A 14,778-nucleotide genomic window follows, 5' to 3' on the forward strand; every position below is an offset into this window, starting at 1 on the left:
CTGAATAATACAGCATAGGTACAATATACACTGCATGAAGGCTCCACCAGTGAAACATGCACATATAAATTAAGCTGAAAAATACCAAGGCAGTCTTGAGATTATTTCTCATGTTTGAAGGATGAAGAATAGAAAGGTAGAAAGAAAAGAAAACCCGCAAAATCAGACGTGAAGAAATGAAGGACAAATCTCGATCTCGGTCCCACGGTTCCCCAGTATTAGATGATCCACTGAGTTGCTATGGAAACAGGTAAGGGAGGCTGGCCAGCCACTTTATTATACGAGACCACCTTCATACATTGCTGTATTGTATAGTATTTTTGTAGCATTGAAGGAGACTGTTATTGTCTGTTTAAATAGTCAAAGATTTTGAAGATTCACCATGTGGTTGAAGTGACACATTCCTGATCAACTTGGCATTCCTTCTAGATCTATATCATCTTAGTTAGAGACAATACTTCAGATCCTGGAACCGGGTGAATCGATCAACAACCGTAATCGGCTAGCGCGGTAAACAAACTGTGCTCCATAAATAAACCAAAGCTCAGCCATTTTACCCCCTTTCCCTTTTCCATTCCCTGTCCATCTTCTATTCTTACAATCTACCATTTCTCCATTTCTCAATTCCCCATTCCACCCATTTTTGAAGATTTAGATCTATCGATCTAATTCTCTCTCCCCACCCCTATTAAACTTCCGAGAAAGACTTCTCCCCAAGTCAAGTCTTTTCTTGTCTCGCCTTTCGAGTTGTTTCATAACAGTTCGAAAGGGATTCAAGCAAAGACGCTCTCAAGTCCGTCAATCTGGACTTTGACGCCCGCGTCCCTATCCCCTTCAGTGTCTTCCCGTCGTCGTACCGGAGTGACGCTGTCTCTGAAACTACTCAGACGAGAGTAGAGGGAGAAGTTCAACTCGATCGTACTTCGCACGTCGAACGGGAAGATACTCGGGTTGCTGCCACTCTCCCCGACCCTCGAGTCCACGGAAAGGAAGAAGGCGAATTCCGCGTTATCAAAGAAGATCGTTCGAGCTTCCCTCGTCAACACTTCGAGCAGCGCAATTACTCAGCCGAGGTTGATCTGACCCGTGAACGGTACGTCTCAATTCCGAATTTTACAGCTCTTGTTTTGTTTTGTTTTGTTATTTTTGGGCGTGAATCCACTTGCATATCATAGTGGCGAGATTACGGGGCTAGCCCCGGACTAAATTACGTGTTACAATACGGCTCCACTCTGGTTTTCCCTTTCCCCCAATAAGCGGTGACCCACCCCGTGCTTTTTTGTTCTTTTTTGTTCTTTTTTTGTTTATATGTTTACTTCGGGAACCCCGTGGAGACACAGTTCCGCTGACCCTTTTTTTACCTTTTCCCCAGCTACCCCAATTACCGCGAGTCTACTGCTCGTTTCGAAGAACATCGTCCCGTCTACGACCAAGCCGTCGAGACTCAACTAGACATCACTGAGAGAGAGTATCGTCGTCGCACTACTCCTACCTACGACCTCGACGTCACTTACGATCGTCGTTACTCTCCCGTAGACTCATCCGAGTACCAGCCTGCCCAGCCCGCAGACTACTCTTACGAGCGTGCTTATCAGTCTCATCCCACCAGCACTTACCGAGGCGAAGACTTTACTCGTCGCTCGGTTGATATCCATCAGTCTCGTCACCCCGCTCCCACTCAAATCACTCAGACCACTGTCCGTGAAACCGTTAAGCCTCGCAAGATGGGTTACTACGACGACGACGGCCAGTACCACTCCTTCCGCCGCGGCGTGGAGCGTGCTGCCGACCGCGTCCTGCACCCCTTCCACCACCATGAGCGTGAGGAGGTTGTCGTCAGCGACGAGCGTGGTCCTGCCCGTGAGGATGTCCGCATTGTCGAGCCCCGCAACCGCGGTGTCGCCGGCGAGACTGTCCCCATCCCCTGCCACTTCATTCGAATTGGTGACATCCTGATCCTGCAGGGTCGCCCTTGCCAGGTCATTCGTATCTCTGTCTCCCCCCAGACTGGTCAGCACCGCTACCTTGGTGTTGATCTCTTCACCCGCCAACTGCAGGAGGAGTCCTCATTTGTCTCCAACCCCTCTCCCTCCGTCGTTGTCCAAACCATGCTCGGTCCCGTCTTCAAGACCTACCGCATCCTCGACCTCCGCGATGACGGCCGCCTGGTTGCCATGACCGAGACCGGTGATGTCAAGCAGAGCCTTCCTGTCATCACCCAGGGAAGCTTGTTCAAGCGTATCGGTGACGCTTTCGCTGACGGCCGTGGCTCTGTCCGTGCCCTCGTCATCAACGACGGTGGCCGCGAGCTCGTGGTTGACTTCAAGGTGATCCACGGCTCCCGCCTTTAAATGTCTGGTTCGGTTTTGCGGTGTCGTGATGATTGTGCTCCAGTTCTTTGTCTTTTTATTTCATGTTACATTCCCTTTGTTTAACGATCTCTTCCCCTGACGATTGCGATTATGCCTCGGTGAAAATGATATTAGTTAAAATTTATCCTCAGTGGACTGGACTGGCTGTTCCTTGTATCCCTGTAAATGATGATAATTAAAATCGATTAAACCACCTCCTATCTAGATGCCCTTTTGATTGCTCTAAATCAGTTGTATGTTCCCGGCAATCATGTGTCGGTTTAACGTTGGAAGTAACATTTAAGAAACCGTGGAATGCTGGAGCGGGCCGCAGCAAACCTTGAAACCATTAAGCATTCCAACCTTGGAAGCACTCCCGAGGACATACATCCTGGCCCATGCTAGGTTCTCATCACCCTATATGGTATGCCAGGAGACAACATGTAAAAACAGATTCTGCAATGTATCCGTATCCAGCTTCCAGCTACCCATGATGAAGAATACCTAGAAGTTGAGTGGACGGTATGATGTCTCATATGCAGTCGCTCCATAGAAACTTTCTCGACCTGAGTGCTAATAGGGATAAAATTGATGATTAAAAAAAAATGAAAATAAAAAAAAATCAATTAACAAGGTAGGAATACTGCAGTGGACATCAGGGCTAGAGATATTGGCCTGTATAGCTCAAACTCAAACCCTCAACCTTGCTTAGGTTGGAGTGATGCCCAGGTGGGATTAAAATCTACCGAGGTAAGTGTCTCATGGAGCCTCGTCTTTTTGAGACATCTCTCATCTAATACTGAGGTCAGTACGAGGGATTCAGGACATGACTTCTCTACATATCAACTTAATGGATCATTGTTAGACTTCAACTGGCAGGCGAGATTAGGTAGCAAAAGATGATTCATTTAAAGCTACCACAGTAGTGATTGACAAAGGAGTTAGTACATGTCCATATGCAACTATGTTTCCAGAACACTGTTCAGATGGGTGAAGTCAAGTATAAGAGGAGAAAAGCCCCTAAGCAAAGAGCAACTGATCTCTTGTCTTCGTCATGAGCAAAGGATGGATAGATTTTGAATGGAAACAACAGATAAAAGGTGCGAGGTGAGAGCAAAATGATTAACCATTAAGATGCTTATTCTCCTGTATGATGATGACGCGCCGGTCCGATAGAATAGAAAGAGAGAAAAGAAAGAGTGAAAAGAGACATGATATCCAGGACGCCTGCAGACTTGGTTCTAATATACAACGAGCAATGAATAGATGATGAAACAGGGGTATCATGATGAGAAGCAGCAAGGGACAAGAGTCTGACAAGGAATACGTATGGCTATCCATGTGGGTGAAGAAATGGTTACCGTTCGCCGATCTTGCCATATTCCTGCTGCCATTTGAGAAGGTGACGAGTGAGCACGTCCATCATCTCCATGCTACTGAGCTCCTTGAAGTCTTTCTCGTGCATCAATGTATCTCCATCGCCGTCGGTTGTTGCTCGAACTGATTCATCGCCATCGCTAGCCGAGGGCATGAGGCTATCAATGTGGTCCACCATAGTCTTCAATAGAAGACCTTGGCTGCGGTCATCGTTGGTGGGGGTGGCACTGCTCTCACTCGCCACGGCCATGTCCACTTGCATCCGAGAAATGAATTCCAAGATGCCGGCTACACGCCGCTTCATCTCGTTCATCGTTGTGCGTTGTGGATGCATATACCGTGGCTTGCTGACTCTCCCATGATCTCCGTTTACATAAACGCCGTTCATACCACTATAGTTAACTCTTGGAGATTCACCACCGATGTCGTGCGATTGTCCACGACGGGGTGACTCTGTGCCATTGCCGTTCGTGTCCCTGTCTTTGGTATATTGATTGCGCCCAACCCGACCTCGGCGAGCAGGTGGCCGTCCTGATTTACGAGTGGGTGGTCGAACAGGAGCCGGTTCTTGCGGAGTAGGAGTGTTTGGACTCGGCTGCACTAGCTCAGGCTCATTCGGTATCGTCTTCGTTGGTGATGGGATTTCATGCTCGGATTCTAATTGTAGCGTGAGTAATACCATAACTATAGCTGGGTCATGTATAGCACTTACCATCGCCTGTACGTCGATTGAATCTTTCTTTTCGACGAGCCCCGGTCTCGGGGGCTTCGGACTCTGCCTCCGCTGGCTCCTTGGTGGGCTCAATCTCTCGCTGGCCTCGAGAAATACCTCTTTGTTTGCGAGTACCGTTGGTGGCTTTGGTGTTGGAGTCATCGTCGGACGGGGGATGGGATGCGGGGATACTCGATTTTACGACATTTGTGGGGGATGGTGATGTGGTCCGCGGTCGTTTGGAGCCCTGTCTATTTATGGGGAAACACTTGTCAGCTTCAATTCCTATACTCGAGGTGCAATGGAAACTGAGAATACGCACACTTCGCTGGCGCTTCGGCTGCGTTTGGCTTGTCGAGAAGATACATCATCTTGTATGCTTTTGGTGTCGTCTTTGCTTTCTTCAATGGCCCGGCGAATGAGCTCTTCCTCGTCATAGGCGGCATCGCGGCTATTCATTGTCGATCGCCGCTTGGGAATCGAGTCGGCATCGCTATGACGTGACTTATGATCCCTGGAGCGCCCGGAAATGTCTTTGGAGGAGGCTCTGGAGGATGGAGCGGGCGTCGACAACGGAACGACGGGGAGGTATGTGGAGGAACGTTGTCTGCAGCGCCATCAGTAAGGTCTTACTCGACAATTTTTTAGGAAAAGTTTGAGCGAAGGACTGAAAATTGGTATAGAAAGTCCATGGTCGGTAGGGAATTGTTTCAAGCTTCAGCTGCCTTCCTATGGTGCCAGGGCCGCATTGCCACGGAATGGGGCGAGGTAAAGACAGTATTCAAATCTCAACCACGGGGAAGGACAAAGGTGCATGATATAGAAAAACAAATGTAGAAAGAAATCTCTAGGACCTACCCATTTGATTCACCCCGAATTCTGTGCAAATCCTTTCGACACCCTTCGCAGAAATATTCGTCGGGGCTTGTTTCTTCGTCCATTATACCCACACAGCCACCATGCTGCCAGACTTTACACAAGTCACATTGAATGAACATGCTCCCAGTGTCATCGGAGAGCAGATCAGATGAATCAGCAGGGGGATGATTTGGCTCTGCCTTGACAACGGGGCGACCGAGAGCCTCCCGGCGAGACGGAGGTAAGCCTGGGTATTCCTGCTGTCCACAGAGACAACGAGTGACTTCCTCTTCTTCATCTTCGTCCAGGTCTTCATCGTCATCTTCTCTGGGAGGTTCGTCATCGTCGTCGCGAGCGCGCTGGCGCTGGCGCGTCTGTGGGAGGTCGGCCCTCGAGCTGTTTTCAGTTTCATCTATCGACTGAGATCGTTGGCCAGAGGAGCCCTGTGAGGAGGGATTTTTATGATTTGAACGGGTGCTTCTTTCACGAGTGAGGGAGGTGGAGGAGCTGGAGGAATTGGCTTGTTGGACGAGGGCAGGAGAGGGCTGTGTGGTGCGAGCTCGCGAGGAGCGACGAGGCGACATGATGCCGATGAGTTCTGAACAAAGGAAGATGAAAGCTGTAGAGGGAGGTTTCTTTCAATAAAATCAAAAGGATTGGAAGTGTTTCTCTGGTGAATGTTTTTCACCCTCGAGCAAAACCGGGTTGCGAGGGAGCTCCGCGCGATTGAGAGCTCCTTCAGAGAAAAGAGGAGAACAAGACAATTGGAAATCCAAGTTGAATCTGAGGCAGGGCGTCACTAGGCTCAGAAGAGAGCCCGATGACTACATAGTCTGAGTGAAGGCAAGATTGGTGGGGTTGCAGAAGAAGAAGAAGGAGAAAAGCGACGGAACGGGACTCTCCAATCGCCCGTCATTCCCCGCTTCTGAACGCCTCTCGACGCGCGAGGTTTTTTTTTCCTTTTTTTTTTCTCTCCTTCCACTTTTAATCCGCTCCACCCGTCTTCTTTTCCATCTTACAATACACTTCTTTAATAATTCGCTAGATATTTTTCTTTGATATATTATTGGAATCTGATGTTTCCTACTACAGAATTGCCGAAGACTCGCTCGGCCGAAATCCAACCTCCCCCTCTCAGGACTTACTCCTACTTCCCCCCTTACAAGCTCCCAGCAAGACAATTATTCATGCTTACTCAGAAGAAAGCCCATGCCAACGTGTGGCCAATACTCTCACCATAGAATATCTGGACGTGGACCTGGAGGGTAACGAGGGAGGGCCCAGTGAGTGGAATTGGCTCAATGCCTGAACGGCTCACGAACCAAGGGAAGCTCGGAATCCCCAAGATGCAAAGTCCATTGGATTTTACCATTTCATGAATTTCGCAGGTCGAGCCTAGCTATGATCCCGATGTGCTAGCGCCATGGCTCAGCGTGTTTCACGAGTTCGCCAATGCCATACATCTGATCACTGTGCTGAGGAACATCAATTCTTCATATAGTCCCACTCCCTCCCAGGTCAGTAAGATAATGATTTGATGTCATGGTATAGTCAGCCAGTTGTTTTGAGCTTCAAGCGGGGGATAGGCGCCGGTTTACCCAGGGGATTGACGGGTTGACTTCGTTGTTAGCCATGCAGGCACAACCGACAGCCAAAAAATATGGATACGGAGTACCAATTATTTACAATGTAGCCTGTAAGAAGTGAATGGTGCATGGTTTTCTGGTACTCACAGTCTCAATACTCTTAACTAACCGTTACGTGCTGCACGGCACTGCGACCGTGACGACTAGAAATTTGGCCAACAAATAGTTTCTAATGGAGGTTAATAACTTAATCATCCATCAAAGAACCGGTATCAGTGTACTTTATGAGCAGAAAATGAAGAACAGAGAAAGTGATATTACCCCAGGAAGGGTTGGGTGCCCATATTACCTAAATAGGGTTAGCGTGGATACTTCCGAATTCCCGTGACTCGCTGGTCTTTCGCTTCACACCTTAACCCCTCCGTACATTCTGGTTATTAACCAGATCTTGTTACTTGGCTCTGAAGCGGCTCTTCGCTGTGCTCGGGCCTTAACAGATCAAGTTTGTTGATCTTCACATAACAATTTGATTGTCAATCCGTGACCTGGGTATGCTGAATAGTAGCACTTATTGTGGGTAAGCTCATAACCCTCTCTTGTTGATTCTGGAACGCTAGGGGAGAAAGGACAAACCGGAGGCTTCTATTTGATTCCGGATCTCTATTTGATTTCAGGTCTCTATCTATTTCCATGCTTTCAGTTCATCCTCCTGTTTAATATTACCGGGAAAATAACTAACATCCTGACACTGCAGTGTTCTCCAAATTCACATATCCAATATTACCTTTTACTCGACAATACTGGCGGAGGAGGACATAAAGATAAGATACAAGAATTGTGATACCTCTTTCCATGAGAATCAGTGGTTTGAGACCGTGTGTGGAGAACCTGCATGATGACAGCTACGTTGAGTATGTCTCCTAAGGCTGTTGTGAACTCGTCTGCTCGTCACTCGGTTATTGATTCCGTACGCAATTGTCCAGACGGGACGTTTAATGCGGCCCCTGATACACCTTCTCCCATCTACCCCGATCGTTTGATTCGACCTCTTCCCAGACGCACCATCCGTTCTCGCTTATCAACCGACGCCGCTGATACAATCTTCTTCCCCCCAACCCCCCTGCATCTCAAATTTTCTACGGTGTTACTGGCGATTCTGAAGAGGCCGCTAATGATCACAAAGTCTACGTACAACAGACGATTGAGTCGGACAGACAAGAATTGACACCAGAAGCTGACTCTCATATCGGTTTCGAAACAGCGGGTGAGGCAGAAAGTGGTGACGAGGATGGACCAGTAGCGGTACGTAGAAGTTCTGGGTTTCGCGCTTCGTTGTCACCGAGTTCTAGTACGCACCCTACTGGTTCGAAAGACGGAGCTCCAAAATCGTCAGCTGGTCCCGACGGTTACGACGCATTTGAAAATACAAACAACAAAAAGAAACGGAAAATTCCGACTCCGGGGAATATCGGTGGTCATCATTCGACCTTATCCCCAGAATTCGCTAGCATGGGTCTCTCTAGCTCTACCCCCACCCCATCTGCTGGTGACGGATCCGCAACTGGTACATACTACGGAAATGGGAACCCTACGTCTCCAGGAAGTGGAATATCTGGTTCAGGCAGAGGCCGACTGGGACGGGCTGTCCCCCGCAGCAACAGTGGACGCAATCCCTTATCTGCGAATGCTGCTCAAAATGCATGGATGAATAGCAAGACTCCGACTCGGCGAGATGTGTCAACCCCTGGACCTGGTAAGCTGACCTTAACTTTCCTTCACTTTGATTTTCAGAACCTGCTGACCATTTCACTTCTTCTTTTCAGCCGAATCACCATCTGACCAAGGTATCATCTCAACCGCTATTGCCAACGCCGCAACTATCTCCTCCCCAACTCCTGTCCTCAGTCATGTCAGCATGATGGACCAAGAAAATACCACTCCGACTAAAACTCAGTTTACCTTCACATGCGAGTCAGATTCTTCTAAAGGCATGGCCCAACTCAATTCTTCCTCATCATACCCCGCACCCAACCGCTCCCCTACCTCTCCTCTCGGTCCTACCAGCCATAATCCCCGAGGGTTCGCGACACAGGGTACCCAAACGAGTCCCAATATGAGCCAACAAGTCCCACTAGGCGCGCAGGCACCTGTTGCAGGCGACCAGACCTCTGTTGGCCGGAAAAAGAAACGTTCGCCAGCCAGTGCTTACGCGTTGGCTGCACGTCAACGTAAAATGCAACAGCAATACACCAATATCCACCATCCTCCCCGAATGGAAGATATCTGGATATGCGAGTTTTGCGAATACGAGAGCATCTTTGGTCACCCTCCCACGGCACTCATCAGACAGTATGAGATGAAAGACCGAAAGGAACGGAAGCGACTCGCTGAGAAGAAGCGCCTCTTGGAAAAGGCGAAGATGAAGGGCCGGAAGACCAAGAAGGCTACTAAGGGCGCATCCAAGAATGGCCCTACTCCACACGGCGATGATCGCGCTTCTGTCGATCATTCCTCTGCCGCTGGATCTGGTTCTCTTCAAGATGAAGAAGACCTCGGACACGACTACGAAGATGACGAACCAATTTCACAGCCACCAACTGAACCACTGCCACCCCCTCCTCTGGCGTCTTGCAATCATTCCAAGGTAGCCACAGGCAATACCTCCAAGGGATCTGCTGATGCGGGAGCAAGCTGTCCGGCTTAATGAGACTTGGCGTTGGTTTTCGGTTTTCGGTTTTTCTATTTTTCATCGGGATAGGCGTTAACAATTTTGCATCTCTTACACTCTCCTCTCACAAGCATTTTATTCGAAGCATTTTATGGAATGGAGAACAATGGGAATGAGCATGGCTCCATTTGAAGGTTTATCTGTGTATGTTAATTGACTATTAGGACATGCAATATGCATAGGAATTTGAAAGCATGATGAACAAGTTTCTTTGAAAGAGTTCTATACCAACAACTTTTCTTTTCTATTCTTAGGCGGCTAGATGCATTTTCAAAACATCCTACATCTTTTATAAAATTAGAACCACTTTGTTGATTGGTTCTCAGCATGCCTCGCTATATGGATGAAACAAGAATAGACGCGCGCGAGGTTGAAGCGCCCTGCATATCTAGCTCCTTCTACTAGTTTCATCTATGCATGAGTTTATATCTATAATTACTCGTTTCATATGTCAACACTCTGCTACTATTCTTTGGAGAACAATCAAGCCGCATACAATGTGGATCTTGATGAAGCCGCTCGGCAATCAAAGAAGATGAGTTTCATCTTGGACCAGGTTCAAGAGTTGGAAATAGTATCAGTCTTTGTGGCCTATGAACTCGAGTCATCTATAAAGCAATCATAAATCACGGTTCATCATCGAACAAGCCAGCAAGAATCTCCTTCCCTTCGAAAACAGCCTGTTTCGTTCTTCTATAATTTCTTCTACTCTCTTTGAAGTAAACCGATTCTCTTTTAATTTCCTTCTTTGAACTTAGCTGTTTATTCCAGCTCTCTCCTTCAAAGCGATTTCCCTCAGCCAGGGTGTTACGATCTTTGATCTTTTGTCTTCAGATCCTGTACTGGCGATATCTGCATATTCTTGAATATCCAACCGCAACACTACAGAGATACACATCAAAAGCTCTCCCTCTTTCCATTCCTTATCATCATCGATAATCAAAATGTTCACCGTCCTCTCATTTGCCGTGAAACAAGTCAAAAAACAGAGAACCAGAAAACAACAATTCCAACAGCCTCAACCACCCTACCCAAACGACCAATACCCAATGGCCCAATATCCAGCCGGCGTAGCCCCAGGAGGAAACTATGAATACCCAAACTCAGCACCACCTTCAGTCCCAGAAAGCAAAGCCTCCAAGTTCATGGCCGGCTGCATATCCTTCCTCCGCTTCCTACAGCTAGTCTTCGGCCTAACAGTCATAGGCCTCTACGGCCGAGATGTTCACCACGACCACAAGTACGAGGATACCTGGAATTCTAAATGGGTCTATGCCCTCGTGACAGGCTTCCTGGCTACTAGCACCGCGCTGGCGCATATGGTGCTGCCGTTTTGTATGAGTCGGACTGGGGCGTCGAATCCGGCGCTGCGTCTGCCGCAGTTTGCGTGGGAGTTTGTTCTTTGTGTGCTGTGGTTGACTCTTTTTGGGCTCTTTGGTAAGATTTATCTGGGCGTCTATGCTGTTGATGTCTCGGTTGAGACTAGTAGCTCTTCTAGTCGTCGATCGACTACGACTTCGGATGATGCAGCGAAGATTAATAGAATGCGGCATGCTGTTTGGATTGATCTTGTTAATTTACTTTTCTGGCTTGTCACTGCTTCTTGGGTTTTGTTGCAGTGGCTTAAGGGTCGGAAGGTTGCTTCTTCTGGCGAGAAGGGCGAGGAAGTGTGAGGGTCTTCAATCTTGAGCAACATGCGATCAATTGATCTTGTATCCAATACATTGGTGATATACAGCACTTGTATGATTCATTCTCCTTTTTGAGCTTTGGTGTTTCTGCTACCTTACTGGGCAGAGTTTTATACTATAATAGCTACCTTTGAAAAGTACTGACCTTCAAATGAAATGCACTGTTGGTATTCATGAGTTCTCGTAGACTCATACATGACAAACGTAACGCTATAGAATAATCATATGAAAAAAATAAGGCTACCATGATAGCTATGACGCCCAGATATCGTACACACTGAAGACCTTCCAGACGAATCCAACTCGGACTAAACCACCAACGGTGAAATGGTATCATCCGATTTGTCTCCGCCAGAATTTTGATCAGAAAACAATTCATCCATAGATTGATTGAAATTCGCAATTGTTTCCACCGGGGATTTCATAAAGTACCCGGGAGGTGGGAAACCAGCGGATGTTAAATCTTCAGAGTTAGCATAAGTCTTCGAATAGGTGTTCGCGCAAGTCCTCGCATCCATTTTTGGTTCTTCCCTAGTTTCTTCGATAAAATCATGAAACCGCTGTCGGAACCCTGGAGCCACCAATGGGGCATGCGAGGGCTGTGGGTTCGGGGCTGCATTTTCGTCAAGGAGAATTGAGTCCAAGAGGTATTGATCCCGGGGAAGGGGGCCCCAGGCATGCTCAGCGGCGTACCATGGTCGTTGAGGGAGTGGAATGTAGTCGTCGATTGGTTCATGATTGGTGAGGATGCTGGCAAATCCATCGAACATAGCTTTGGGCATGCGGACGCGTTTCATTCCCAGGAATCCTGGGACATTCTCGTCGAAGTCTGAGTCTGGGCTGTCGCTACTTTCACTCGACTTAATTGTACTGTCGTTCACGCTTTCTTCAGTGCACTGGATGTCTTCGTCTTTGGGATCAATACTGACCGTTCTTCTTACTTGGTGCAAGATGGGATTGATAAGTTCGGTTTCCGGGGATGGAAATAGTTTCTCAGAGATGAGGTCTGCGTCTCTCGAAAGGATGGGAGCCTGAACGGGACGGTCCAGCTCTGTCCACGTATCTTCGAGGTCGCGCTTAGCTTGATTATCAGTTTCCGTCTCATAAGTGAAGTCCTCATCATGTGTCACTTCGGGCAGATCAAAATCGTCATCTAGCTTGAATCTTGGTCTCGCAGGGGATGGCTGTGCCTTGGGAATAGACGACTGTGATGATTTTCGACGGGAGAAAACAGGCCGACGTCTTCCACCCCGAGTAGGTCGACTGACAGCAACAAGGTTTCTCTTTGTAGCCAACTTGCCAGAGTTGTCAGGCATCTCCTCTGTCAGGAGAGTAGGATTGGGTTGGATCGAGGGGTTGAGTGTGATGGATTCACCATCGGGGTTTGATAAAAGTAGACGTGCAGTTTTGGGCGTATCCCCTTGAACTGTCTTTGTCTTCTTCAGAATAGGATGAAGAGGAACCCGAGTCTCACAAGGTCCCGACTTGGCAGCATCGCAGATAACCTGGGTAGGTATTTCATGGGTCGGGGCTGAGAAAATGAATTCTTGCTGGGGAATCTCCTTGATTGATTTAATAGACTGCATTAGAAAATGATCTGGTAATCTCACTGGTTTGATAGCCTCAGTTCTGAAGTCAGAATGCATAATGTTTGTGACTAGTCGATCAATCAAGCTGACATCCAGATTGTTGAGTAGTGCCTCACTACTCCAAATGCGCCAGAACAAATACTCTAGTCGGCCGTCTGTCTTTGTCTTGCTCACTTTGTTGGAAGTGAAAAAGGCTGCTCTGGTTAGCAAATTCATCGTCATGAGACAAGTTATTTATACCTTTCCAAAGATTACTGATCGCAGCTCCATTCAGCTTCTCGGAGCCTAAGAAGCGGTTGAGAGGTGATATGGGAGCAATGACCACCAGCCCACGGGAGGTGTTCTGATCCATCATGTTTGGGAGAAATCAGTGTCAAAACACGGAAGGTTGAAACAAAACACGTCAATAATCGGTAAAATCAGGAGGATTCTGGTCAAAGATCAACACGGGTGGGAAAGATAGGTAGAAGAAAGAAGGTGTGCGGTAGTTGAAGAAGGATAAACAAGTGAAGAAAATGACGAAATGGTGAGTACAATACGTCAAGGTGTTGATCTCGAATGTTGTGTCTTATGTAAGTTATGTTTGTATGTTTGCAGATCCTTGACAAATAACTTAAGCCACCATTCCTCATTCCTGCAGGGGTTTTACTTCTAGAAGCTGATTTTAAAATATGCTGATTAGTTTAGAAGAGACAAACAAATGATGAAATATGATGCTCATGTACGACCTTTCTTTACTACATCTTCTAGCAGAAGAGTGTAAGTATTTCACGCTAAAGTCTTATTCCCCGCATTCTCCACCTGAAAGTGGAGAATTGGCGGTTGAGGCGGCATCCACTTTTTATTATGGTCTATCACTTCTCCTTTCACTATTATCATAAAGAGCGCCCGTGCTAAAATACAGAGTATATGATTTCCAGGGCTCTTTCTCTTCCATACGGTAGCTTCTGTGCCGATGAATCATAATCACGGACATTCAAATAAGCGCATTGTGCCAAGTCTTAATGATATATGTATGGCTTGTATTTTGGGTGCTTTAGCTCTTATGGGCTTATGTAAAGGTTCTGAGGTCTGCTATGACAGGCTAAAGTCAATCTTGGCACGACCAGCTGCTACAACTTCCATGAACGCTGGTGTTAGCATTTAGGAGTCACACCTCTTACGCCTTTACCAAAATGACTATCACTACTGCTCTACCTACCACAGATCCGATTACTATTTGCTTCAGTGTTAACCTTGGAGTAACTAGGTCAACTGACAGTGCTAAAGTCCTAAGTACCAAGCCCTGAAGGTTTCAATTGAGGTATATGAGTATAGACTTGCCTAGGTGAAAGACGGTAAGACCTATATTATGTTGCATGTCATTTTCGATCTCCAATCTTGGAAACATTCATGAATATTGAGGCCTCTAGAGCTCCAAGGCTACCTAAGTACCAACCTTGGGAGTGTTTTTCACCTTTACCTACTATTATGTAGTTTGTGGAATGTAGTCTCATTTTAAGCTTTGGTCGGCTAGAACTTCCGAGATCTAAATAATACTCCGTATGCTGGAACTTTCTATACTAGCCATTTTCCAATCCTTACTACTCTGATTCCCCTCGTTTTGTCTTTGTCCTTGTAAGTTTGTCCTTTTAAGGACTTTAAGAAGTACTCCATAATTGAATTTGAACGACCGACCCTGTAAATAAATATAGTAGATACTGAGTAGGAGTAATAGGGGTTACTAAACTTTTTATGGACTAAATTATAGGCCCAGCCAATCAATCTCCAAGGTTCGGGCCTGGTGCAAACTGTTTGCGGACTATGTGTTGCTTCAAGGAAGCTAAGTGCTTAAGCGAAAGAAATTGAACCAGGGTTTCAAGAATATTGATGGCGGAATCTAGATC

At 47.1% G+C, this 14,778-nt stretch overlaps 5 protein-coding genes across 5 annotated transcripts; 3 read left to right on the forward strand and 2 right to left on the reverse strand.

The window, feature by feature from the left end:
* Window positions 1-176: 176 nt before the first annotated feature.
* On the forward strand, window positions 177-2,351 carry hexA (putative Woronin body protein HexA; the record flags this gene model as incomplete). The annotated part of the gene is made up of 3 exons (XM_057203526.1): window positions 177-250; window positions 770-1,093; window positions 1,373-2,351. The coding sequence occupies 3 exons, from the start codon at window positions 177-179 to the stop codon at window positions 2,349-2,351; spliced, it is 1,377 nt and encodes a 458-aa protein (XP_057067599.1).
* A 1,357-nt stretch (window positions 2,352-3,708) lies between these two features.
* On the reverse strand, window positions 3,709-5,882 carry N7495_000857 (uncharacterized protein; the record flags this gene model as incomplete). The annotated part of the gene is made up of 4 exons (XM_057203527.1): window positions 3,709-4,385; window positions 4,441-4,691; window positions 4,763-5,047; window positions 5,299-5,882. 4 exons carry the CDS (start codon window positions 5,880-5,882, stop codon window positions 3,709-3,711), a joined length of 1,797 nt encoding a protein of 598 aa, XP_057067600.1.
* A 1,897-nt stretch (window positions 5,883-7,779) lies between these two features.
* Window positions 7,780-9,588, forward strand: N7495_000858 (uncharacterized protein; the record flags this gene model as incomplete). The annotated part of the gene is made up of 3 exons (XM_057203528.1): window positions 7,780-8,025; window positions 8,049-8,637; window positions 8,708-9,588. 3 exons carry the CDS (start codon window positions 7,780-7,782, stop codon window positions 9,586-9,588), a joined length of 1,716 nt encoding a protein of 571 aa, XP_057067601.1.
* A 968-nt stretch (window positions 9,589-10,556) lies between these two features.
* Window positions 10,557-11,285, forward strand: N7495_000859 (MARVEL domain-containing protein; the record flags this gene model as incomplete). Its single annotated transcript, XM_057203529.1, has 1 exon — window positions 10,557-11,285. The coding sequence occupies one exon, from the start codon at window positions 10,557-10,559 to the stop codon at window positions 11,283-11,285; it is 729 nt and encodes a 242-aa protein (XP_057067602.1).
* A 326-nt stretch (window positions 11,286-11,611) lies between these two features.
* On the reverse strand, window positions 11,612-13,247 carry N7495_000860 (uncharacterized protein; the record flags this gene model as incomplete). Its single annotated transcript, XM_057203530.1, has 2 exons — window positions 11,612-13,086; window positions 13,148-13,247. 2 exons carry the CDS (start codon window positions 13,245-13,247, stop codon window positions 11,612-11,614), a joined length of 1,575 nt encoding a protein of 524 aa, XP_057067603.1.
* Between the last annotated feature and the right edge of the window lie 1,531 nt (window positions 13,248-14,778).

This window comes from Penicillium taxi, assembly GCF_028828555.1.
Source record: "Penicillium taxi strain IBT 34144 chromosome Unknown utg000001l_segment0_segment0, whole genome shotgun sequence".
NCBI classification, from domain to species: Eukaryota; Fungi; Ascomycota; class Eurotiomycetes; order Eurotiales; family Aspergillaceae; genus Penicillium; species Penicillium taxi.